Here is a 26,742-nt window from a genome sequence, read left to right as displayed (position 1 = left end):
CTACCACGAGATCGGAGTGGCTAAACCCTAGAAGCTAGCCTATGGTATGATTGTCGTTCGTCCTACGGACTAAAAACTCTCCGGTTTATATAGACATCGAAGAGGGTTGGGGTTACACAGAGTCGGTTACAATGGGAGGAGATCTTCATATCGTATCGCCAAGCTTGCCTTCCACGCCAAGGAAAGTCCCATCCGGACAGGGGACGGAGTCTTCAATCTTGTATCTTCATAGTCCAGGAGTCCGGCCAAAGGTCTTAGTCCGGCCATCCGGACACCCCCTAATCCAGGACTCCCTCAGGCATCGTCTGGAGTTCAGTTCTCAGGAGACGCCTCCAGCTCCCGCCTTCACCGAGCTTCAGATAGTTGAGGTGCGAAATATTATCAGCCCCAACACGCTCAAGAAGGCGGTCTGTGAGCAGAACTCGGTCCCATTACAGGAGATCAAGAAGAAGGGACGGAAACGAAAGACTAACAAGGGCACCGGTGCGAGCCAGTCGGCACCGAGTTTGATCCGTGCTCAGGACGGGCCACCTTCACCTAAGGATATTCCGAGAAGGGTGCATGTGGCGGGTAGGGCGATGCTACCGCCAAATATGCTCAATGCTGCAACCGGTGCTATGCGGAGTCTGCACGACAGTGTTCTTTCTTTGGAGAAGCGGCGTCTCAGAGAGAATGATGTGGCATACCCGGTTTTCGTGGCCAAGGTGCCAGAGGGCAAGGGCTTTGTGGATGGCGACATCGGGGGTACGATCGTCCTGCAGTTTGATGACATCTTTGCTATGTTTAACCTTCATCCGCTGCACTACACCTTCGTTCGGCTGTTTTCGCTGAGTATGGAGATGCGGATCATTAGAGACAAGACCTCGGACATCGTGATAGTCGACCCCTTCTACATGCGTGCCAAGCACTTGAGCAGCGCTGGGGACCGCCAAGTTGCGAGTTCACACCTCGAAGGCGTCATTCTGGCAAACCCAGATAAGGATAACTTCCTTGTGGCTTACTTTCCCGAGTAAGTCATCCCTTAACCGGCCCGTAACATATGATTTCTTAGATTTCGATCGTTCTTTTTTTCTAACATTTCGTGTTCTGTGCAGTGCCACACATTGCACACTCATCCTCTTAAGCCCGAAATATTCCATGGCCACGTATTTTGACCCGAACCGTAACTCCAAGATAGACTACACAAATGTCAAGAAAGTTCTTGATGATGTTCTCCCCGGCTACGCCAAATCTGGAGGCACCTTCACCAGGGCAGTTCGTAAGTACGGCAAGCACATGTTCTCACACAATACGAAGTTCTGCTACATCAAACAGCCGCCTGGCGGTCAGAAGGATGCCTACTACGCCCTACACCACATGCGGGCGATCGTAAGGGACCATCATCACCTTCTGCTACTAGATAATCTCAAAGATTGGGCCGCGAGCTTGTCAGTAATCCAGGACACGGACCTCAGACAAGAATTCTTTCGCATCCAGTCGGAGTTTGCAGACATCATCCATCAAGATGTCCTTCATACCTCGGGGTAGTTCTTCCTCAGATATCAACCGTCCAACAGTGAGATAGATGGAATGCTACAAATGCAGGGTGACAACGACCGCGATTTCATGACCATCACGACAGACGGCGGCTTCATCCACGCTCCTGTCCGATGAGTTGAGTCGAAAGTAGTGATGTGTAGTTCTGAAACATTGGTGGGCTCATGTTGTAATTAAACTTTAATGAATTCGTATGTCTCTTTGGTTTGGACAGTCGTTCAACTTAGATGTAATCGATGCTATTTATTAGTAGGACCATGAATCGTGCTATTAATGTCTTGCTTTTCTCTTCCGATCCTTTTGTTGCATACTTACATATTGCTTATGTATTGTCTGTTGTTTGGCTTGTGCATAGAGATGCTATCGTATGCCGTGTACAAGGGTAAGGTTCCCGAAGTCTACGACGACTGGGAGGAGTGTCGGAGACAGGTTCACCATTTTAGCGGTAACAGTTACAAAGGGTACATCACTAGGGCGGAGGCCGAATCTAGATACGCCCGCTATTTAGTGGGAGAGAGGAGGGAGCGTTGGAGGAACCAGATGAAGACCAGTTTGATCGCGATGATGCTCATCGTGATGACTGCAGCTCTCTTCTATGTGATGGTAGTTTAGATGATCGATATCGACTTGTAATGTGAAGACAAACTCGATACTCGCGGTCTTGAGACTTGTATTGTTTTATCTTTGTTCAGTCTTTTGAATTCGGAGACTAATATGATGAATTGTATTCGGAGACTAATCTTCTATTGTATTCGATGAATCTGCTATTGCTGTGTGCTGCTGTCTATATTTTGTCCAATAATATATTTTGTAACCTGTGCAAAAATCAGAAAAGTAAAAAAAACAAATATTCATACTAATGGTGCATCACCTCAAGGTGCGCCATTAGTATGCCAAAGGATACTAATGGCGCATCACGACAGAGTGTGCCATTAGTATGACAAAGCACATGGTTACATATGGCCCCCCGGGAGGCATACTAATGGCGCATGGTGTTACATACCAATGGTGCACTGCGTGGTGCGCCATTAGTATACCAAATACTAATGGTGTGATACTAATGGCGCACCGGTAGTGCGCCATTAGTAGGCAAAACCGATGCGCCATTAGTAGGCCTTTTCCTAGTAGTGTAAAGAAAGTGTGATGCTTCACTGTCGGTTCATCTGGTGCCATGTGCAAAATAATGCAACGACCACCTGCGCATGGAGGTTTTGTGAAACTTCTGTTTCTTCTTTGGACGTGGCTCGCTAGCGCACAGGTGCCCGATCGCAGCAACAAGCACTCTCCTAGAAAAGGAAGGAGCGGCCCGTGCGCGCGACCAGATAGTCGAAAAAGGAAAAAAGCCCCCAACCCCCCCCCCCGCGCGAATCACGGGTGGGTCGCGCGCTCGCCCCGATCACACCTGGTCCCCTGGCCCCTGCTTCGTCGCACCTGTCATCGCCCAAGCTTCGGTCCCCATCCCCTCCCCGCACCCCCGCCCACGCTCCCTCCCCTTGCGGACGCCTCACGCAACCCCCCTCCTCCCTTTTCCTTGAAGGACAAGCCCACGCAAGGGCCCCCTTCTTCCTTCTTTCTCCTCCTTTCTTCCTCTAAACAAGATCTGCCCCATCAATGGCGTCTTGAAGAACAAAGCTGATGCAGGAACACCTCCTTCCTCCTCCTAGCTCCAAAAATCAGATCTGGAGAAAAAAAAATGAGACCTACCTCCCCCAAAAAATGTCAGCACCACCTCCACCCGACTCCTCTCTCTTCCCTACTCAACCACCCCAGCCCTTCCATCCTTGAACTGAAGGAAATATGCCCTAGAGGCAATAATAAAGTTATTATTTATTTCCTTATATCATGATAAATGTTTATTATTCATGCTAGAATTGTATTAACCGGAAACATAATACATGTGTGAATACATAGACAAACAGAGTGTCACTAGTATGCCTCTACTTGACTAGCTCATTAATCGAAGATGGTTATGTTTTCTAACCATAGACATGAGTTGTCATTTGATTAACGGGATCACATCATTAGGAGAATGATGTGATTGACTTGACCCATTCCGTTAGCATAGCACCTGATCGTTTAGTATATTGCTATTGCTTTCTTCATGACTTATACATGTTCCTATGACTATGAGATTATGCAACTCCCGTTTACCGGAGGAACACTTTGTGTGCTACCAAACGTCACAACGTAACTGGGTGATTATAAAGGTGCTCTACAAGTGTCTCCAAAGGTACTTGTTGGGTTGGCGTATTTCGAGATTAGGATTTGTCACTCCGATTGTCGGAGAGGTATCTCTGGGCCCTCTCGGTAATGCACATCATTTAAGCGTTGCAAGCATTCAAACTAATGAGTTAAGTTGGGAGATGATGTATTACGGAACGAGTAAAGAGACTTGCCGGTAACGAGATTGAACTAGGTATTGAGATACCAACGATCGAATCTCGGGCAAGTAACATACCGATGACAAAGGGAACAACGTATGTTGTTATGCGTTCTGACCGATAAAGATCTTCGTAGAATATGTGGGAGCCAATATGAGCATCCAGGTTCCGCTATTGGGTATTGACCGAAGACATGTCTCGGTCATGTCTACATAGTTCTCGGACACGTAGGGTCCACACGCTTAACGTTACGATGACAGTTATATTATGAGTTTATATATTTTGATGTATCGAAGGTTGTTCGGAGTCCCGAATGTGATCACGGACATGACGAGGAGTCTCGAAATGGTCGAGACATGAATATTGATATATTGGAAGCCTATGTTTGGATATCGGAAGTGTTCCGGGTGAAATCGGGATTTTACCAAAGTACCGGAAGGTTACCGGAACCCCCCGGGAGGTTAATGGGCCTTAGTGGGCCTTTTACGGAGAAGAGGAGAGGCAGCCAGGGCTGGGCCGCGTGCCCCTCCCCCCTAGTCCGAATAGGACAGGGAGAAGGGGGCGGCGCCCCCCTTCCTTCCTCTCTCCCTCCTCTTCCCCCTCCCAAGTCCTAATCCAACTAGGAAAGGGGGGAGTCCTACTCCCGGTGGGAGTAGGACTCCTCCCGGCGCGCCTCTCCCCTTGGCCGGCCGCACCCCCCCTTGCTCCTTTATATACGGGAGCAGGGGGCACCCCATAGACACAACAATTGATCATTTGATCTTTTAGCCGTGTGTGGTGCCCCCCTCAACCATAGCCCACCTTGATAATACTGTAGCGGTGCTTAGGCGAAGCCCTGCGTTGGTAGAACATCATCATCCTCACCACGCCGTCGTGCTGACGGAACTCTCCCTCGACACTTGGCTGGATCGGAGTTCGAGGGACGTCATCGAGTTGAACGTGTGCTAGAACTCAGAGGTGCCGTAGTTTTGGTGCTTGACCAGTCGGGCCATGAAGACGTACGACTACATCAACCGCGTTGTTCTAACGCTTCCTCTTTTGGTCTACGAGGGTACAGGGACAACACTCTCCCCTCTCGTTGCTATGCATCACCATCATCTTGCGTGTGCATAGGAAAATTTTGAAATTACTACGTTCCCCAACAGTGGCATCCGAGCCTGGTTTTATGCGTAGATGTCATATGCACGAGTAGAACACAAGTGAGTTGTGGTCGATATAAGTGATACTGCTTACCAGCATGTCATACTTTGGTTCAGCGGTATTGTGAGATGAAGCGGCCCGGACCGACATTACGCGTACGCTTACGCGAGACTGGTTTCACCGCCACGAGCACTAGTTGCTTAAAGGTGACCGGCTGGTGTCTATCTCTCTCACTTTAGTTGAACCGAGTGTGGCTACGCCCGGTCCTTGTGAAGGTTAAAACAGCACCAACTTGGCAAACTATCGTTGTGGTTTTGATGCGTAGGTAAGACGGTTCTTGCCCAGCCTGTAGCAGCCACATAAAATTTGCAACAACAAAGTAGAGGACGTCTAACTTGTTTTTGCAGGGCATGCTGTGATGTGATATGGTCAAGACATGATGCTAAATTTTATTGTATGAGATGATCATGTTTTGTAACCGAGTTATCAGCAACTGGCAGGAGCCATATGGTTGTCGCTTTATTGTATGCAATGCAATCGCCCTGTAATGCTTTACTTTATCACTAAGCGGTAGTGATAGTCGTAGAAGCATAAGATTGGCGAGACGACAATGATGCTACGATGGAGATCAAGGTGTCGCACCGGTGACGATGGTGATCATGATGGTGCTTCGAAGATGGAGATCACAAGCACAAGATGATGATGGCCATATCATATCACTTATATTAATTGCATGTGATGTTTATCTTTTTGCATCTTATCTTGCTTTGATTGATGGTAGCATTATAAGATGATCTCTCACTAAATTTCAAGATAAAAGTGTTCTCCCTGAGTATGCACCGTTGCCAAAGTTCGTCGTGCCCAGACACCATGTGATGATCGGGTGTGATAAGCTCTACGTCCATCTACAACGGGTGCAAGCCGGTTTTGCACACACAGAATACTCAGGTTAAACTTGATGAGCCTAGCATATGCAGATATGGCCTCAGAACACTGAGACCGAAAGGTCGAGCGTGAATCATATAGTAGATATGATTAACATAAAGATGTTCACCATTGAAAGCTACTCCATTTCACGTGATGATCGGTTATGGTTTAGTTGATTTGGATCACGTGATCACTTAGAGGATTAGAGGGATGTCTATCTAAGTGGGAGTTCTTTAGTAATATGATTAATTGAACTTAAATTTATCATGAACTTAGTACCTCATAGTATATTGCTTGTCTATGTTGATTGTAGATAGATGGCCCGTGTTGTTGTTCCTTTGAATTTTAATGCATTCCTTGAGAAAGCAAAGTTGAAAGATGATGGTAGCAATTACACAGACTGGGTCCGTAACTTGAGGATTATCCTCATTGCTGCATAGAAGAATTATGTCCTGGAAGCACCGCTGGGTGCCAGACCTGCTGCAGGAGCAACACCAGATGTTGTGAACGTCTGGCAGAGCAAAGCTGATGACTACTCGATAGTTCAGTGTGCAATGCTTTACGGCTTAGAGCCGGGACTTCAACGATGTTTTTGAACATCATGGAGCATATGAGATGTTCTAGGAGTTGAAGTTAATATTTCAAGCAAATGCCCGGATTGAGAGATATGAAGTCTCCAATAAGTTCTACAGCTGCAAGATGGAGGAGAATAGTTCTGTCAGTGAGGATATACTCAAAATGTCTGGGTATAATAATCACTTGATTCAACTGGGAGTTAAACTTCCGGATGATAGCGTCATTGACAGAATTCTTCAATCACTGCCACCAAGCTAAAAGAGCTTCGTTATGAACTATAACATGCAAGGGATGGATAAGACAATTCCCGAGCTCTTCGCAATGCTAAAGGCCGCGGAGGTAGAAATCAAGAAGGAGCATCAAGTGTTGATGGTCAACAAGACCACTAGTTTCAAGAAAAAGGGAAAAGGGAAGAAGAAGGGGAACTTCAAGAAGAACAACAAGCAAGTTGCTGCTCAGGAGAAGAAACCCAAGTCTGGACCTAAGCATGAAACTGAGTGCTTCTATTGCAAGCAGACTGGTCACTGGAAGCGGAACTGCCCCAAGTATTTGGAGTATAAGAAGGATGGCAAGATGAACAAAGGTATATGTGATATACATGTTACTGATGTGTACCTTACTAGAGCTCGCAGTAGCACCTGGGTATTTGATACTGGTTCTGTTGCTAATATTTGCAACTCGAAACAGGGACTACGAATTAAGCGAACACTGGCAAAGGGCGAGGTGACGATGCGCATGGGAAATGGTTCCAAAGTCGATGTGATCGCAGTCGGCACGCTACCTCTACATCTACCTTCGGGATTAGAATTAGACCTAAATAATTATTATTTGGTGCCAACGTTGAGCATGAACATTATATCTGGATCTTGTTTAATGCGAGATGGTTATTCATTTAAATTCGAGAATAATGGTTGTTCTATTTATATGAGTAATATCTTTTATGGTCATGCACCCTTGAAGAGTGGTCTATTTTTGATGAATCTCGATAGTAGTGATACACATATTCATAATGTTGAAGCCAAAAGATGCAGAGTTGATAATGATAGTGCAACTTATTTGTGGCACTGCCGTTTAGGTCATATTGGTGTAAAGCGCATGAAGAAACTCCATACTGATGGACTTTTGGAACCACTTGATTATGAATCACTTGGTACTTGCAAACCGTGCATCATGGGCAAGATGACTAAAACGTCGTTCTCCGAAACTATGGAGAGAGCAACAGATTTGTTGGAAATCATACATACAGATGTATGTGGTCCGATGAATGTTGAGGCTCGTGGATGATATCGTTATTTTCTCACCTTCGCAGATGATTTAAGCAGATATGGGTATATCTACTTAATGAAACATAAGTCTGAAACATTTGAAAAGTTCAAAGAATTTCAGAGTGAAGTTGAAAATCATCGTAACAAGAAAATGAAGTTTCTACGATCTGATCGTGGAGGAGAATATTTGAGCTACGAGTTTGGTCTACATTTGAAACAACGCAGAATAGTTTCGCAACTCACGCCACCCGGAACACCACAGCGTAATGGTGTGTCCTAACGTCGTAATCGTACTTTACTAGATATGGTGTGATCTATGATGTCTCTTATTGATTTACCGCTATCGTTTTAGGGTTATGCTTTAGAGACAGACGCATTCACATTAAATAGGGCACCATCGAAATCCGTTGAGACAATGCCTTATGAACTATGGTTTGGCAAGAAACCAAAGTTGCCATTTCTTAAAGTTTGGGGCTGGGATGCTTATGTGAAAAAGCTTCAACCTGATAAGCTCGAACCCAAGTCGGAGAAATGTGTCTTCATAGGATACCCAAAGGAGAATGTTGGGTACACCTTCTATCATAGATCCGAAGGCAAGACATTCATTGCTAAAAATGGATCCTTTCTAGAGAAGGAATTTCTCTCGAAAAAAGTGAGTGGGAGGAAAGTAGAACTTGATGAGGTAACTGTACCTACTCCCTTATTGGAAGTAGTTCATCACAGAAACCGGTTCCTGTGACATCTACACCAATTAGTGAGGAAGTTAATGATGATGATCGTGGAACTTCAGATCAAGTTGTTACTGAACCTCGTAGGTCAAACAGAATAAGATCCGCACCAGAGTGGTACGGTAGTCCTGTTCTGGAGGTCATGCTACGGGATCATGATAAACCTACGAACTATGAAGAAGCGATGGTGAGCCCAGATTCCGCAAAATGGCTTGAGACCATGAAATATGAGATGGGATCCATGTATGAGAACAAAGTATGGACTTTGGTTGATTTGCCTGATGATCGGCAAGCAATTGAGAATAAATGGATCTTCAAGAAGAAGACTGACGCTGACGGTAATGTTACTGTCTACAAAGCTTGACTTGTTGCGAAAGGTTTTTGACAAGTTCAAGGGATTGACTATGATGAGACCTTCTCACCCATAGCGATGCTTAAGTCTGTCTGAATCATGTTAGCAATTGTCGCATTTTATGATTATGAAATTTGGCAAATGGATGTCAAAATTGCATTCCTGAATGGATTTCTGGAAGAAGAGTTGTATATGATGCAACCGGAAGGTTTTGTCGATCCAAAGGGAGCTAACAAAGTGTGCAAGCTCCAGTGATCCATTTATGGACTGGTGCAAGCCTCTCGGAGTCGGAATAAACGCTTTGATAGTGTGATCAAAGCCTTTGGTTTTATACAGACTTTTGGAGAAGCATATATTTACAAGAAAGTGAGTGGGAGCTCTGTAGCATTTCTGATATTATATGTGGATGACATATTACTGATTGGAAATGATATAGAATTTCTGGATAGCATAAAGGGATACTTGAATAAGAGTTTTTCAATGAAAGACCTCGGTGAAGCTGCTTACATATTGGGTATTAAGATCTATAGAGATAGATCGAGACGCTTAATTGGACTTTAACAAAGCACATACCTTGACAAAGTTTTGAAGAAGTTCAAAATGGATCAAGCAAAGAAAGGGTTCTTGCCTGTGTTACAAGGTGTGAAGTTGAGTAAGACTCAATGCCCAACCACTGCAGAAGATAGAGAGAAAATTAAAGATGTTCCCTATGCTTCAGCCATAGGCTCTATCATGTATGCAACGCTGTGTACCAGACCTGATGTGTGCCTTGCTATAAGTCTAGCAGGGAGGTACCAAAGTAATCCAGGAGTGGATCACTGGACAGCGGTCAAGAACATCCTGAAGTACCTGAAAAGGACTAAGGATATGTTTCTCATTTATGGAGGTGACAAAGAACTCATTGTAAATGGTTACGTTGATGCAAGCTTTGACACTGATCTGGACGATTCTAAATCGCAAACCGGATACGTGTTTACATTGAACGGTGGAGTTGTCGGTTGGTGCAGTTCTAAACAAAGCGTCATGGCGGGATCTACATGTAAAGCGGAGTACATAGCTGTTTCGGAAGCAGCAAATGAAGGAGTCTGGATGAAGGAGTTCATATCCGATCTAGGTGTCATACCTAGTGCATCAGGTCCAATGAAAATCTTTTGTGACAATACTGGAGCAATTGCCTTAGCGAAGGAATCCAGATTTCACAAGAGAACCGAGCACATCAAGAGACGCTTCAATTCCATTCGGGATCTAGTCCAGGTGAGAGACATAGAAATTTGCAAGATACATACGAATCTGAATGTTGCAGACCCGTTGACTAAGCCTCTTCGACGAGCAAAACATGATCAACACCAAGGCTCCATGGGTGTTAGGATCATTACTGTGTAATCTAGATTATTGACTCTAGTGCAAGTGGGAGACTGAAGGAAATATGCCCTAGAGGCAATAATAAAGTTATTATTTATTTCCTTATATCATGATAAATGTTTATTATTCATGCTAGACTTGTATTAACCGGAAACATAATACATGTGTGAATACATAGACAAACAGAGTGTCACTTGTATGCCTCTACTTGACTAGCTCGTTAATCGAAGATGGTTATGTTTTCTAACCATAGACATGAGTTGTCATTTGATTAACGGGATCACATCATTAGGAGAATGATGTGATTGACTTGACCCATTCCGTTAGCATAGCACCCGGTCGTTTAGTATATTGCTATTGCTTTCTTCATGACTTATACATGTTCCTATGACTATGAGATTATGCAACTCCCGTTTACCGGAGGAACACTTTGTGTGCTACCAAACGTCACAACATAACTGGGTGATTATAAAGGTGCTCTACAGGTGTCTCCAAAGGTACTTGTTGGGTTGGCGTATTTCGAGATTAGGATTTGTCACTCCGATTGTCGGAGAGGTATCTCTGGGCCCTCTCGGTAATGCACATCACTTAAGCCTTGCAAGCATTGCAACTAATGAGTTAAGTTGCAAGATGATGTATTACGGAACGAGTAAAGAGACTTGCCGGTAACGAGATTGAACTAGGTATTGAGATACCGACGATCGAATCTCGGGCAAGTAACATACCGATGACAAAGGGAACAACGTATGTTGTTATGCGGTCTGACCGATAAAGATCTTCATAGAATATGTGGGAGCCAATATGAGCATCCAGGTTCCACTATTGGTTATTGACCAGAGACGTGTCTCGGTCATGTCTACATAGTTCTCGAACCCGTAAGGTCCGCACGCTTAACATTACGATGACAGTTATATTATGAGTTTATATGTTTTGATGTACCGAAGGTTTTTCGGAGTCCCGGGTGTGATCACAGACATGACGAGGAGTCTCGAAATGGTCGAGACATGAAGATTGATATATTGTAAGCCTATGTTTGGATATCGGAAGTGTTCCGGATGAAATCGGGATTTTACCGGAGTACGGAAGGTTACCGGAACCCCCCGGGAGGTTAATGGGCCTTAGTGGGCCTTTTACGGAGAAGAAGAGAGGCAGGGCTGGGCCGCGCCCCCCTCCCCCTAGTCCGAATAGGACAAGGAGAAGGGGGCGGCGCCCCCCCTTCCTTCCTCTCTCCCTCCTCTTTCCCCCTCCCAAGTCCTAGTCCAACTAGGAAAGGGGGGAGTCCTACTCCCGGTGGGAGTAGGACTCCTCCCGGCGCACCTCTCCCCTTGGCCGGCCGCACCCCCCTTGCTCGTTTATATAAGGGGGCAGGGGGGCACCCCAGAGACACAACAATTGATCGTTTGATCTTTTAGCCATGTGTTGTGCCCCCCTCCACCATAGTCCACCTCGATAATACTGTAGCGGTGCTTAGGCGAAGCCCTGCGTCGGTAGAATATCATCATCATCACCACGTCATCGTGCTGACGGAACTCTCCCTCGACACTCGGCTGGATCGGAGTTCGAGGGACGTCATCGAGCTGAACGTGTGCTAGAAGTCGGAGGTGTCGTAGTTTCGGTGCTTGATCGGTTGGGCCGTGAAGACGTACGACTACATCAACCGCGTTGTTCTAATGCTTCCGCTTTCGGTCTATGAGGGTACGTGGACAACACTCTCCCCTCTCGTTGCTATGCATCACCATGATCTTGCGTGTGCGTAGGAAAATTTTGAAATTACTACGTTCCCCAACATGAACATCAACTAGTCTAGTTTTTAGTTCGTTTCTTTTGATCTGGTGAAAAAGCAACTTGTAGACCGCTTTGAGCCAACCCTATGTATGGCATGCATCTTGAGCAACTATTATGATACAAGAAAGCAACACCAGTACAAAAAGAGGGCAACTCTAGTGCGAAACAAAATGCAGGACCATTGCACAGTTTTGCAAGTGCATTGCAACACCAAAACGTAATTTCTCTATATTGTATGCATTGAAACCTGCTTGGCTTTCTTTCCTATCCTAGTATAAGGTGCTTGGGGTTCATGAGCGACCCTGATCAGGAAACAAACCTGACAACTCGAACAGTTAATTGAGGCAACTATGTTCATTTTTGAAGCAACTCTGGTAAGAAAATGATGTGCAAGCGTAGTTGTTCAAAAATTCTAGAGATGCCTCTACCAGATGTAAGAACATGGCAACTCTAGTACTAAAACACATGCAACTTCCCTGTGCATTAAAGCATGTACTATCAAGAACATAAAACTCATGTTAGAAGCAAGGGGTAGAAAAGTCTATTAACTTGCATGTGTTAACACATAACTTTTGCCATATCAGTATGGTTCTCGCTAAAAAGACGCAAACGACAAATGCACAAAAACAAAGGACACGTCATAAACATATTCGAACAATCCCACACTAAGATACTTTGCTACATTCCATATGGTCTCACTAAAAAAATAAAAAAGACATAAACTACACCAAATGATAGGCCTCCTGCTCCTGGTAAGCTCTCCGTCAGATATGCACGTTGTTTCCCATCATCAAAAGTTGTAATCTGCTGCTGAAAAAAGGCACAAATGAATCAACGCATGTCATGTAAAACAAATCTTTGCTGCTATATATGTGTGTCATACTGGTAGAAACATAAAACATATAAGAAAAAAAAAGAAGAAATAAGAAACTTTTGAGAAAAAAGAAGATAGAAATTGCCTCTGTTTAACTAGGAAAGGCACTTTTGGAGGTGAGAGGGGTTTGGGGGTAGCTAGCTACATTAACTGGAGTAGAGAGTGTGTGATGGAGGAAAGGTGGAAGGGAGGGAGAGTGGCTAAATTAATTATGGGGTCCCTAAGGAGTAAGTTTGAGGGGAGTGTGGCTAGATTAAAAAGTTGTGCGAGGTGGAGGGAGAAAGAGAGGGAGCTTTTTTTCCCAAGGTAATACGTGTCACATTTATATCATAAGGATCATAGTACAAGTCACGTACACAACGACCTTACTACACTAAAAAGGTAGCAGAACGCTAGCCTTTGTAGAAAGAAACATCATCCAAGAAAAAGAATACAATCAAGACCGAAGGATCCAGTGAACTTGACACCAATGCCCATCACCTGCCTCTCGCGCCACCACAGCAGCCACCAAAGGAAAAAAATGATGGATCGCCTCCTCACCCAAACTCGACGTGGCTCCATCGCTAATATACAACTACGTGGACGTCCAAGGTGACTCAACAAAGGTGAAACCATTACTGTTGAACGAATCAGACCGGGGCAACACCCCGGACACGCCATTGAGCTCCAGATCTGGCACCCCCGCACCACTAAGACGTCGGAGGAGGATACAATACCTGTCATCCACGAACCACGAACGCAACACACGATTCACCATATAGAGGGAGCTTGGAGGGGGAGAAGAAGTAAGGAAGAAGAGATGAGCAAACCCAATATACAGTGGACACATTGGCGTACGTACAAGTGGCGGGCAGGAATCTGAGCCCATCATTGTTAACTTAATTACGTATGATGGGCAGGAATCTAAGCCCATCATTGTTTAATTTAAGTACCAATGGCGGGCAGGAATCTGAGCCTGTCATTGTTAACTTAAGTACTAGTGGCGGGCAAACAAATCAACCAGCTGCTAGTATTTTCAACCATTTTAGCCGTGGGCGAACCTTACCTATGGCGGCTGCACATACATGCCCGTCACACTGGTAACTCAATTACGAGTGGTGGACGAGGAGGCACACCCGTCACTTGTATGTCTGCCCCAAGCTAATCTGGGCCCTTATACAAGTATTGGGAAGGAAATGTTTCACATATAAGTAGTTCTACAGTAGTGAGAGTTGACAGTCAGGTAATAAAGGCCTTGCACATTTCTATCTCTTATGATATAGTAAGTTTTTGTTCAATTTATGACCTAATTAATGAGTGAGGCGTTTTGACTTCCAGACTCAGATGAGCCCAAGAGTGACTAAAAAATCGTTTAAAAAATTTCAATTTTTTGGTGGAGAAAGATGACCAAGTGCATGATGTCCGTGCCAAATTTCACAGCATTTGGATGTCTGAGTAGCTCCCAGCAAAAAAGATAAATTTGGGGTTTGTGAAAAAGTTTACTGTTTGTGCACTGTTTGGACCCGAATTTTTTTGCTCAGAGCTACTCAGATGTCTAGATGCTTTAAAATTTGGCATGCACCTCATGCACCCAGTCATCTTTGTCCACAAAAAAATTCAGAATTTTTCAAACTTTTCTAGTATTATTTATGAATTTACTGTTCATCGTGTGTAGATGAGCCGGGCTCAGAATTGGATAGTTGCTAATTAATGGCCAACATAAAGTAAATACATTTTTATGTTTATTATCCCCTTCTGCTTATCTTCTCGGTGTGTGTTAATTAATACGTCTACCAAGAGGAAATGTGTGATATCCTTATGTAGCAAGTTTTAATTAGACATTAATCGATTGCTTTAAATAGCTTGTTATCTATTCGTGTGGATTTGCCTTTATATAACATATGTTATTTGCAAGTAAGTATGCAATTAATGTATTTGGCCTATAAAAAGCGCAAGGTGTTAACTCGTACCTATTATGCTCGTCATTCAAACAGAACCACCTCACTGATCAAACATGGATGTCAATTAGCAATGATTATGTTCTTTGTCCTCCTCGGATGCCACGTGTTTTCCGTGCATACATATACTCCCTCCGTTCCTAAATGTAAGTCTTTTTAGACATTTCAAATGGACTACAACATATGGATGCATGTAGACATATCTTAGAATGTAGATTCACACATTTTGCTCCGTATGTAGTCACTCGTTGGAATCTCTAAAAAGACTTATATTTGGGAACGGAGGGAGTACATCTATCCTAGTAGTATATCACATAGACCAATATCTTGAGTTCTTGACGATCTCATCAAACACATGAGTTATGATGATGATTCATTCATTTAACTAAATGCCCATTAATGTCTTTCTTCATATATATCAGGTGGTCGCCAGATAGATGGCGGGATTGGAGTTGGAGCTAAGGCTTACCATGGTCCTCCGATAGTGTTGTGTGTGAAGAATACATGTGCCCATCACACATGTTGGTGTTGTGCAACACAGTGGCCCGGTGAACACTGCTATGACAGTCTAGATGATTGCGACAAAGTATGCCCGCATGCGCGTACACCATCATTACCGATGAATGAACATACCAAGTTTTAGTTCAGCCTGGCATCTAATGACGAGATGATTAAAATATCAATGATGAAAACCATTCAACGGGTGGGAACTAAAAAAAATCACATATTTGATCTTATGTATTTAGAGTTTGAATGAATTGCACCTTCTTCATGATGTATGGATCTATCATTTTATTGACCGGGACACACAATTTTTTACTAATTTTCTAACAAAAGCGAGGAATCCGTAAATACAAGGATTCAATGAATTCCTTGATAATGGTCATGCGCATCGATTGATTCACATCCCATGTGTTTGCCCTCCTTTTTGAGAAGAAAAATGAATTCCTCCATCAAACAGTTTGTTTATGTTAATCCTGACTAATACTTACACCAATAATATAGGGAGCGTGATACTGAAATTATACTATGAGAAGGTGCTTCTGTCTACCAGTTTCTTCTAGTTTTGTAATCAACACTTATATATAGTTCCATATAGGTTAGTGCTATTTGCCTCCTATAATTAGAAAAACAATTTCGAGACGGCGAACGAGCGCAGCTGCACGGTTCAGAATTCAGGTTCTTCTTTTGACAGCATTGTGAAACTTCTGTTTACGTGCTTGCTCCTTTTATAAACGTGAGTCAGTTTGAGGCAGCACAAAATAAACTTGGCAATTACTTTGGGTCGCATATGGTTGCTCGGTAACAATAGTAACGACGTTAAACTTCGGCACGAAAAGATTAATCGGACCCGGACCCGGTCTCCTTATCCGGTCCAACCCAACCCAACCCAACCCCACCGGCCCGGCGGCCACCCGAAGAATAACAAATCCGCGACCGAATCCACCTCCTCCTTTCCTCTCCTCTCCTTCGCCGTCCCCTCCCCAGCACGCGTTCCCCCACAAATTCCCCAAATCGAACCCCAGAGGCGTCGCGCGAGCTCCATCGCCGCCCCCTTCCGATCGATTCGATTCGGTTCGGCCCCCGACCGATCGCCGCCGGAGAAGAGGATCGCCGCCGCCATGTGGGCCGCGTCGTGCCTGGCGTCCTGCTGCGCCGCGTGCGCCTGCGAGGCGTGCCGCACCGCCGTCGGCAGCATCGGCCGCCGCTCCGCGCGGATCGCCTACTGCGGCCTCTTCGCGCTCTCCCTCCTCGCCTCCTGGGTGCTCCGCGAGGTCGCCGCGCCGCTCCTCCAGTCCATCCCATGTACGCCCCCTCGCCCTACCCTAACCTAACCCCCTTCCTCGCCCCGCGCTCGATCTGACTGCTTCCGGTCGTTCTCCGTTGCAGGGATCAACCACTTCCACAAGACGCCGGACCGCGAGTGGTTCGAGACGGACGCCGTGCTCAGGGTCAGCCTCGGCAACTTCCTCTTCTTCACCATCCTCGCCGCCATCATGGCCGGCATCAAGGACCAGAAGGACCCGCGCGACAAGGTGCACCACGGCGGGTGGATGGCCAAGATCTTCTGCTGGGTCGTCATCGTCTTCCTCATGTTCTTCGTCCCCAACGGGGTTGTCAGCTTCTACGGTGAGAAAACCCTTTCCCCACCACGCACGCAGCTGGTTGCAGTATACTCCGCCGCCTGATATCTGCCGCACATGGTGAACATAATCGTGGAGATACTAGGATGTGTAACATTTGGTTGAATGAAACCACCAATCGCCTAAATGAACGACAAGGCTTACACTTAAAAATAATAAAATCATAGGAGATATTGGTTGCCCCTTCCCTCAAAACTCCCGGAAACGTTTCTTCAGGGGGTGACTGTTTTGTTTTGCACTTCTGATTCTACCATGCACTGGAAAATGAAAGGATGAAAGGAAAAGTTTGTATGGGCACTGCTTGAACCAAACAATAATATCAGATGGGGATCACTGAATCAAAAGAACAGATGGTAAACTAATATGCAAAACAAATGTGGGACGTCAATTCTGTGTTATGACGATATATACTAGGATCCTGATAATGATGGCATCAAGAAGAGAAGGCTAAACAATTGTGAATACACGGATATAGAAATTAGTCAAAATGTGATTGAGCTGTTGGCTAGACATTCTATTGCATTAGAAAGGTGTAAAGAAATGTTGGTGCTGTCAGTCGTGGTTATCGTTCTATGGAGTCTGCGTTGCAAGGCTGTTCTTACTAATATTTTCTGTCTCCCTTGACTTCTAAATGTGAGCTGATTAGATTTGGATTAAAATTTGCTCCTGCTATCATAGACATCAACTGTTGCTGTCTATCTTTGCTTATTTGCTTGTTTAATAAAACCTGAGTAGGAATTTGGGATTGTACTGGAGGATTTATTTAATATTTTTTGAAAAACTGATACCCTTTTGCTGTCTTATGGTTTAATCTAGCTGTTCGTTTCTATACTGTTTCTTTAGGCAATATAGAACTCATAAACAATCGTCAATACTCTTGCCAATTGAAACTGTCAATACGTTTTGGACTAGTATTGTGCTATTTGCTTTACTGGAAACTGCGTTGTCATCATTATAAAAGTTTATTTTACTGAAGGTGATGCTTATTGTAGTTATATATTTCTGCAGAATCGATTTCCAAGTTTGGATCTGGACTGTTCCTTCTCGTTCAGGTTGTTCTTCTTTTGGACTTCGTGCATGGATGGAATGAGAACTGGGTTGCTAAAGATGAACAGTTCTGGTGGGTACCTTTCTTCGTCCTTCAGTTAGCTGTGTTTCCATTGGTTTAAGGATGCATCTTAGTTCTTTTCAAAATATATTTTTACTTACGCTTCATCAATGTAGGTACATGGCTCTGTTGGTTGTCTCGGTTGTTTGTTATATTGGCTCATTCGCTTTCTCGGGTCTACTCTTTCACTGGTTCACTCCATCGGGACAGGACTGCGGACTCAATATGTTCTTCATTGTCTCCACACTGATTCTTGTTTTTGTATTCGCTATTGTTGCGCTGCACCCAAAGGTATTCTTATTTTCACATTCTCCTACAACTTAGCTTTTCTTAGGGTCATGTTTGGTTGATCCATAATGTTTTTGCTCACTGCTATGCCATGAAAATCACATGATTGTGTTTGTGCATTATGGTAGTTGCTATGTAGATCTGCTCCTTAGATTTCTTTTAGGACTTTTAGCTTCTAGTTGGGACACAAGCAATCGATGCTATTTGTCTATTATACATGTGCTGTGATAATTTTTTGGTTTATAAGGAGGACTAATTCGGGGTTTATGGTTTGGGCAGGTCAATGGAAGCTTGTTGCCTGCATCAGTAATAGGCCTTTACTGCACATACCTGTGCTACAGTGGACTCTCCAGTGAGCCAAGGGACTATGAGTGCAACGGGCTTCACAATCACTCGAAAGCTATGTCAACTGGTAGCCTTACGTTGGGATTATGTACCACCATCCTTTCTGTGGTTTACTCTGCTGTTCGTGCTGGCTCTTCTGCAACTGTGCTCTCAGCACCAGACTCACCACGCGCTGGTTGGATTTCCTTCTCTGGCCACTGAACCAATTAATCATGTAGTATGTGTTGCTACTTGCTAAACTCGCCAACGTTTTCTTCAGGTGCCGACAAGCCACTGCTCCCCTTCAGCAAGGCCGATGAGGAGGAAACCAAGGACGTGCCCAAGCCGGTGACATACTCCTACTCGTTCTTCCACCTCATCTTCTCCCTGGCAAGCATGTACTCGGCGATGCTCCTCACTGGCTGGTCGACCTCGGTCGGTGAGAGTGGAAAGCTTGTTGATGTCGGGTGGCCGTCTGTCTGGGTCAGGATTGCGACCCAGTGGGCAACGGCAGGTCTGTTCATCTGGTCCCTCGTCGCTCCCCTCCTGTTCCCAGACAGGGAGTTCTAGATCGACCTGGTTACCTGCTAGTGCATCATCCGTTTGGAGCCACCTACGTATCGTATCGAACGTGTTTCGGCTGTGATGGCTAAGCTGACTATCTGTATCTGGTCTGTAATATTGTGTGAGCAAACCCATGGCAAGGAGCTGGTGTTTGTGTGACGTTGTCGAGTGTGGTCTGCATAATGTGTGACCTAAGGCATTGTTGCCAGTATTTCAAGATACGGTCTTGGTTGTATATATATTGAAGTCGATCTATCTCTGTTTCATTGGTGTGTCCCGTAAATGCTAATGAATGAAATGCATGCGCTGTATGTTACTTTCATGAATTTGGTACTCTGAACAGACTCGCGCTATTTCTTTGATTGCATAGCTATTTTTTTTAACATATACGTACATTACGTGGAAGAAAGTGTTTATTGAGAAGTTAAAAATTCAGTCTCGGCTTATGAACTTGTCTTGCAATGCAACTTCTGATGGCAAAATGATTTATATAGATATATAAACAAGGGTAAAAACAGAGAAGTGTTTCTAGCTGACTAGATTAAAATGCGCTGACAGTATGATTCCCGGCCTCTAATTATGCATATTTACAATCTTCTGTGTGTCCTAATGAAGTTGGTTGTGATCAAAGAAACCACGGAGCCACACGCATACGACGCCGCGGCGAGCACGGCGGCGGCGCCCAGCAAGACGGCCTTCCACTGCCTCGTCGCCGCCAAGACTGCCGCGGCGGCAGCCACCGCAGCGAGCACGACGAAGGCCTTCTTCAGGGCGGTGTACCTGTTGACACTGTCCCTGCACCCCTTGCAGTGCACGACGTGCCGGAAGTACCTGTTGGTCGGGTTGGGCGCGTGCTGCGTGCCGAAGCCGCCCTTGGCCGGGAACGACGCGGAGATGCCCGCGGCGGCCCCCGCCGGCGCCTGCTCCACGACTGCCGGCACGGGCGGCGGCGAGATGGTGCTGTGGCCGAAGTAGTATGGCATGCCGTGGCCGGCCCTGTCCATCCACCGCCGGTACTCGGCCACCCAGGTGTCCGAGGAGCGGAGGTTGAGGTAGAGCTCCTTGGTGGGCACCTTCTCCCGGAGCAGCACCTCGTTCTGCGACGACAGGAACCCCATGTCCTGCTCGAACACCTTGCACGCGTTCTGGTGGAAGTACCATTTCGGCAGCACCCTCAGCAGCGGCGACCTCGCCGTCGACCCGAACCGGACGAGCAGCATCGACTTCCCCTGCCCCGCCGGCCGGCACAGGAACTGCGCCGAGAAGCACTGTTCCTTGCCGTCCTTGTCCACGAACTCGAGCGTGTTGGTGAGCACGCAGGGCGCCTCGAAGCGGAGCAGGTTGCGGAGGTGCGGCGCGCGCTCCCGCCACCAGTGGCCGGCGAAGCCCCGGGCGGTGCGCTCGGCGACCTCGAAGGCCAGCGGCTGCGCGTCCTCCCGCTTGGCCGTCCAGTCGGTGCGGTCGTGCGAGATGGGCACGTGCGCAGGGTCCATGAGGTTCTCCAGCAGGATGGAGTGGTCGTAGGGGAGCTCGTGCACCGTGGACAGGTCCGTGAACCCCGGCCGCGCGTACGGCTCGAACCACGGCAACTTCTTCGCGTCCGGCGGGGTCGCCGGCGACATCCACACCCACACCACCCCCTGCGAGTCCCGCACCTCGTAGTTGCGCGCGCACGCGTTCCGCGGGATCTTGGCGCCCTCAGGCAGCTGCACGCACATCGTCAGTTGGCACCATCATCACATACATGAATCAAGCATTGAATTTTCTCATGCGTTTGCGCTGACCCAAGAATGAAATTGATTCAAACCTGTGGGATCTTGACGCACTTGCCCTGGCCGTCGAACTGCCAGCCATGGTAGAGGCACTCCAGCTTGCCGTCGACGAGCTGCCCTTCTGACAGCTTGGCTAACCTGCAGACGATCGGCCATGTTTGGATCATGTGAGTCAGTCAGTTAGAGCATACAGGCAGATTGATGATGATGGCTGGCATGGCAGGCGCAGCGCAGGTGATGGATACCTGTGCGGGCATCGGTCCTCGTGGCAGCGGAGCACGCCGTCGGCGTCGCGGTAGAGCACGAGCTGGCGGTCGAAGACGGTGAGCGGGAGCGCCGCGTCGTCGGGCACCTCCTTGGACAGGTACAGCGGATACCACTCCTCCCGCCAGTCGTACCTCCCGGCCGCCTCGCTCCCCTCCCCCTCCTTGGGGAGCAGCACGCCGTCCTCCTGCGCGCCGGCCTCCTCCACCGCCGCCGCCCAGCACCTCCCGACGGCCCGGCGCCTACCCCTCCCAACACCGACCCCCTGCCACCGCTCGCCACGCGCTGGGCTCGTCGCCGCGGACGAGATCTTGAGCGCGGCGGAGGAGACCGCGAGGAGGAGGGAGGGGCGTGGCAGCGCGGTGGTGGGAGGCGGAGGAGGCGTCATGTCTGGTCTGGTCTGTGGTGGTGGCGGTGGTTTGGTTGGCGCACAGAGCTCGCCCGCTCGACGCCCCGGATAAAAAAACTGTAGAGGCCTCGTGGGTTTGCATGCAGGCACACGACTCTTTGCTTCCCGCTACGTTACACGTACGTGAGACTCCCGAGAGCTTCTGGCGAGTTACCTGTGTCCAAACTGGCGAGTGAGTTTCACACGCATCCGGGACGAATTTGACATTATGCGACAAGTTCAAAATTATTCCACGGACAGAGTACGTGAATGACCAAACAAAGAGCGACCTATCAGGAAGTGACCGTAACATTTACGGCCAAATCAGCACTCTATTGAGATAAACGTCCATGTTTGAGGTGCCTTGTACTCTTGGTGAATACATTTATAATAGATATGGTCTTTTTTGAGAGAAAAAGTAATACAATACATCCTTGCGCCTGAATATGGCATTCTTTTCCTCTTGGATTTGCTAATTCTTAATTGTTTGAATTAGTTAAATTTTGATTAACATTACACTCGTCAGTTGTGTGGATATTCTTTCGGATTTTTTTCATTACCCACATTTTATCATTTCATAGTGCACCTTTTACGCTGTTTTTAATACATTTTGTGTTCCAGTTTTGCTCTTTTCCACTCAAGTACAGCTGCTGGCACCAACTACATTTGCATATCCTTATCGGCCGGGCGCAACTACAATTGCATATCTCGGTCAGCCCCGCAACTATAGTTACACATATCTCATTAGTCCCACACCTACAGTTGCACGTCCCTTGTTGGACATGCGTGAAAGAAGAAAAAGAAGTAGAAAACGCAACAAAGAAAAAAAAAAGAAAAAGCAAAACATCATATATTGATGCCAGTTGGGGTGAAATTTAGCTAAACCAATCAACTGAGATCTAGCCACACCCATATGCTTTTCATCCTAAATTTAGCTAAACCAATCGCCATCTAAGGGAGACAAGGGTGCGGAAGAAGGTGGGTTGAGGCGGGGGAGGCGACCGAGAATTGCATTGATGACATTCTAGGGTTTGGGACAGGATGGCCAAAGGCTCATGATATGGCTTTTCGGTCCAAAGGCCCAACCAAGAATCTTAATGAAAATATAGACATTTTTTTAGGGGAATGAAATATAGACATATTAATATACTCCAACAATTACTAAATTACGTTTCAAACATAAAAGGTTGGGAGTTTTTAAGCTCGGCCCAACCTAGAATTTCAATGAAAATATAGACATATTATTGTATTCCAACAGTAACTAAATAATGTTTTAAATACAAAAGCGATGGGCATTTTTAAGCACGGCCTAACGAATTCTCTTGTCTAAAATAAAGTAGAGGCACTACCATCCCTCCTGTTCACATAACTTTTTGCTAAACAAAATAAAAAAATTCAAAAAAAAATTCCAACTTTGTGCTTTGACTTTTTTGTAAGGCGAATTTGTGATATGATATGTATGTCGTGACAACAAATATAAATTATAAGTGGACTGCTCGCGAGGTCAAACACTCCTTCATGAACAGCAAAATGAAAAATGGTAAATAAATCAGAAAGTTCTGATTTGTTTTGGCAACAAACAATGAAGGCCCGCTTGGAATCGGTATAGATTGTACGACCGGATTAAGTTTAGATGCGTATAATACCGGCCACAGCGTGACTTCTGACTGGAAAAAAAATGACGCCTAGAGGTGCGTATCATTTTACGGGGGTACTCAGGGGCCAAACGATAATCCAAGCGGAACCTGAAGAGTTGTCTACATCCATACCAATTTCCGTGAGAAAACATTCCTAAATGTTTTGGGCAGAAAAATGCTCAAAAAAGACTTTCTTAAAGAATTTTGGAGCATTAATTTTTTGGGTTAATTAGATAAATGTCACTCTAATTCTGTCGATTCAGAAAATTACCACTGCAATTTACAATCTCCGAAAAATGCCACTTCAACGCACTAAGTAAAACATATGGGAGAGGCATTTTTCGGAGTTTTAAAATTGCAGTGGCATTTTTCTGAATCGCCAGAATTGTAGTGGCATTTATCTAATTAACTTTTTTGGGTTAATAATTAACTCTAATGTTTTTTCCATAGCATAGGAATACTTTTTCTTCATGAAAATTTGCATGTATATAGATAATTTGTCAATGTTTATTGCCAAAAAACCAGATTTGTTTTATATTTTACTACTCTCGCAGTCCCAAAATAAGTGTCTTGAGCTTAGTACAAATTTATACTAAAGCTAGTATAAAGTTGAGACACTTATTTTGAGACGGAGGGAGTAGTTTTTAAATTGTAATGTTCATCACGGATGCATTTGAGCTCACGAGCACAAGAACACTTTGTCTGCATCTGCAGTGCCGGCCCAGCCAGAGCCAGCCCCAGATGAACGAACACCACGGGTCCATGCAGAGCCAGGCCCATCCCCTCATCATCGCTCCATCACGACGAAGGCCAGGCTTTCCCTTTAATCACTCCGTAACAGTGCTCCCGCATCGATCACCCAAGAACTGTTCCAGCGTGTACAGCGGCGCTCACTTCTCTGTAGCAGAAGAGACACGATCGCATCTGTCCATCATCCGATGTCCATCTGTCACTGCTGCATCTAGTATGAACTACTCCTCTGTCCAATAATTTTTTTTTGAAGCTTCCTCTGTCCTATAATAGATGACCATTTTTAACACTAACCTAGCGTAAAAAACGTTCTTATATTATGAAAGGAGAAAGTGCGTATGATCCATTACATCTGTGGCTAGTTTCTTGCGGCCAAATTAATTGGCGTCGCCGTCCATGTTAGTCGATCCATCGGCATCAACGCCGCCTGCCTCGGTTTTCTATCTGCGCTCCTCGCGTCGCCGGCAGGGCTCAGCCGGAAGGAAGCGGAGACAAGTGTGGCTCCGGCGGCTCTTTCTTTCTGGCGTGCAAGCCACTGTTTCCTTGGACGGCAACGCGCCCAGGCGCCGTGGCGACCAGTATGACTCGCGGGAGTCGTGGCCACAGGATCGGGCGGGTCTGCGTCCGTGGTCCGGGCGGCACGGTGGCCTTGGCACAAGCCTTCCGACGAGAGACCAACGTCGCACTCGCGCGCACAAATTTGACGACTCCTCTGTAGGTTTTACACATGCTGTTCAAGAATTTCTCGGGCGTCGGAAACGGGAGGTTCTTAAGAAACCGTCGAGCGTACGTGGTGAAATTCCGTAACGTGTGTGTTGGTCGTGACCAGACGTACGGGCGCGCGCGAGGCAGGGTGAACAGCGCGGTACGCGCGTTAAAATACATTGGGATAGGACGACGTACGGGTTCTCCGTGGCCGCTCGGCGACGCGGCCAGGCTACTGCGGTGGCAGGCAGCAGGCTACAGTGGTAGGTGTAGCCCGTCGCACGCAAGTAAAATCACACGGCAACTCGCGGGTGTGTACATGCGTGATCATGATAAAAGGGACAAAGGGACAAACGGACAACTCGCGGGAGGCCAACTCCACCGCGCGACCACATCTTGTCCGGCCCCGTTCGTTTGGGGTAAAAGGGACAAACGAGTCGGCCCAGCGCGCGACGGCCTGAACCCATCCTGTCCGTTTTGTGTCCGGGCCAACCCATTTCGAGCGCAAACTTGCGCAGGGTTTGGGTCGCAATGGATAACAAACAGACGTGTGTCTCGTCCGCGTTGGGGCCGCGTGGCAGACGGCCACCTACCTTGTTGTGGTGGCCGCACGGCAGATGCCAAGGAATGGCTAAAGAGAGGAGGAGGCTCGAGGGCACTGGTGGGCTCCAGAGGCGGGGTTGGCATGAGCGGGCGCGGGACACCGGACATACCCAGGTTTGGGGCTCTTCGGAGAGATACTACCCTTAGTCCTGCGAGTGTAGTTTGATGTTCGATAGTACAGTGTTGCTCCTGGAGCTGTATGGGAGAGGAAGGGAGCTGACCAAGGCTTAGGCTGCCCCTTCTCTCTGGGATGGCTGTTTTGGTGGCAAGTTGCTTATTTGTTCCTGTTCTCTACATATATCACATACCACATGCCCCTGTATGCGTGGGCTTCTGGGGGCTTTATAGACCAACCCCCAGGGTTACAATGGTAATATTTCAAGTTGGTGGGTTCGAGTTGTCGACGTCCGGGAACCCGGGCTGGGCCCCACTGGGGGCTTGTGGTTCGCCAGGTTCCCCTAGGTGCGGGCCCTGCATGCCTAGGGGGACCGTGCGCCGTCTTGTCGATCGTCAGGGTAAGGCCGAGTTGAGTCGTGTACAGTGATGCCCCGTCAGGTCGCCGCTTGCTGCTGTCAGCGGCGAGGGCGGGAGCACTGTTGCCACGCCAGTCCTGGTCAGCGGGTAGGTGAGGGGCACTGTTGCCACGCTCCGGCTGACCATAGGCATTGGTGGAGGCACTGTTGTCTTGGTCATCGGTGATTGAAGTCTCGTCCCATCGTACGGCCTGGATGGGACGGGAGCTGACCCGTGGCTGGATTGCGGTGCACGCCACGGGTGGGGTCGGCTTGTTGGGGAAGCTTTGCTTGCGTCGGGTTGCACTACAAAAAAAAGACACATCCGTGACATTTTGGGCGAACGAATTTTTTTCTGTCATACATATGACACTTCTATGACGATAATTGTGACAAAACCTGGTATCGTCATAGATGTGGTGGGCTCCTACTTCTATGACAAAAAATCATGACAGAAAATGGGCTTTTCGTCCTGGGCGGGCCGGAGACGCAGCTGCATGACATTCTTTGGGTCGTCCATGACGGAAAAAACCGTGGTAGAAGCGAGGGGGAGGAAAATTTCGGGGAGTTGCCGGTTAAGGTGGGAGGTCGGGGTTGGAGCGATGCGTGTTTCTATCGTACGTATACGCGTGTGTGCGAGGCGTTGGCTCTAACTAAAGCCGAGCGAGGTGTTGGGCTCTAACTGAACCCGAGCGATTGCACTGCAGGCTACGCGTTACTGAACCCGAGCGATCGACCGATGACTGTTAATTAAACCCGATGGAGCGATTCCTTCGCTACTGCTGCTAACTGAAGCCGATCGATGCTGCCTCTGGGATGA

At 46.8% G+C, this 26,742-nt stretch overlaps 2 protein-coding genes across 2 annotated transcripts; one reads left to right on the top strand and one right to left on the bottom strand.

The window, feature by feature from the left end:
* Window positions 1-16,322: 16,322 nt before the first annotated feature.
* On the top strand, window positions 16,323-19,557 carry LOC123139022 (probable serine incorporator). Its single transcript, XM_044558852.1, has 6 exons — window positions 16,323-16,669; window positions 16,754-16,993; window positions 18,016-18,127; window positions 18,232-18,406; window positions 18,683-18,923; window positions 19,008-19,557. The coding sequence occupies exons 1-6, from the start codon at window positions 16,486-16,488 to the stop codon at window positions 19,295-19,297; spliced, it is 1,242 nt and encodes a 413-aa protein (XP_044414787.1). The 5' UTR covers window positions 16,323-16,485; the 3' UTR covers window positions 19,298-19,557.
* A 208-nt stretch (window positions 19,558-19,765) lies between these two features.
* On the bottom strand, window positions 19,766-21,509 carry LOC123139021 (protein TIC 55, chloroplastic; the record flags this gene model as incomplete). Its single annotated transcript, XM_044558851.1, is given in 3 exon segments — window positions 19,766-20,997; window positions 21,099-21,201; window positions 21,309-21,509. Coding segments are annotated over 3 exon segments (1,423 nt in total), but the record flags the coding sequence as incomplete, so codon positions are not given.
* Window positions 21,510-26,742: the final 5,233 nt, after the last annotated feature.

Source organism: Triticum aestivum, chromosome 6B, assembly GCF_018294505.1.
Source record: "Triticum aestivum cultivar Chinese Spring chromosome 6B, IWGSC CS RefSeq v2.1, whole genome shotgun sequence".
Taxonomy (NCBI): Eukaryota; Viridiplantae; Streptophyta; class Magnoliopsida; order Poales; family Poaceae; genus Triticum; species Triticum aestivum.
This window is presented reverse-complemented; position numbering and strand designations above follow the sequence as displayed.

Coding starts and splice junctions, on each gene's coding strand:
- LOC123139022 (XM_044558852.1), top strand. CDS start 16,486: ATGTGGGCCGCGTCGTGCCTGGCGTCCTGCTGCGCCGCGTGCGCCTGC. Junction 16,670..16,753: donor GCTCCTCCAGTCCATCCCAT/GTACGCCCCCTC, acceptor TCTCCGTTGCAG/GGATCAACCACTTCCACAAG. Junction 18,407..18,682: donor TTGTTGCGCTGCACCCAAAG/GTATTCTTATTT, acceptor TGGTTTGGGCAG/GTCAATGGAAGCTTGTTGCC.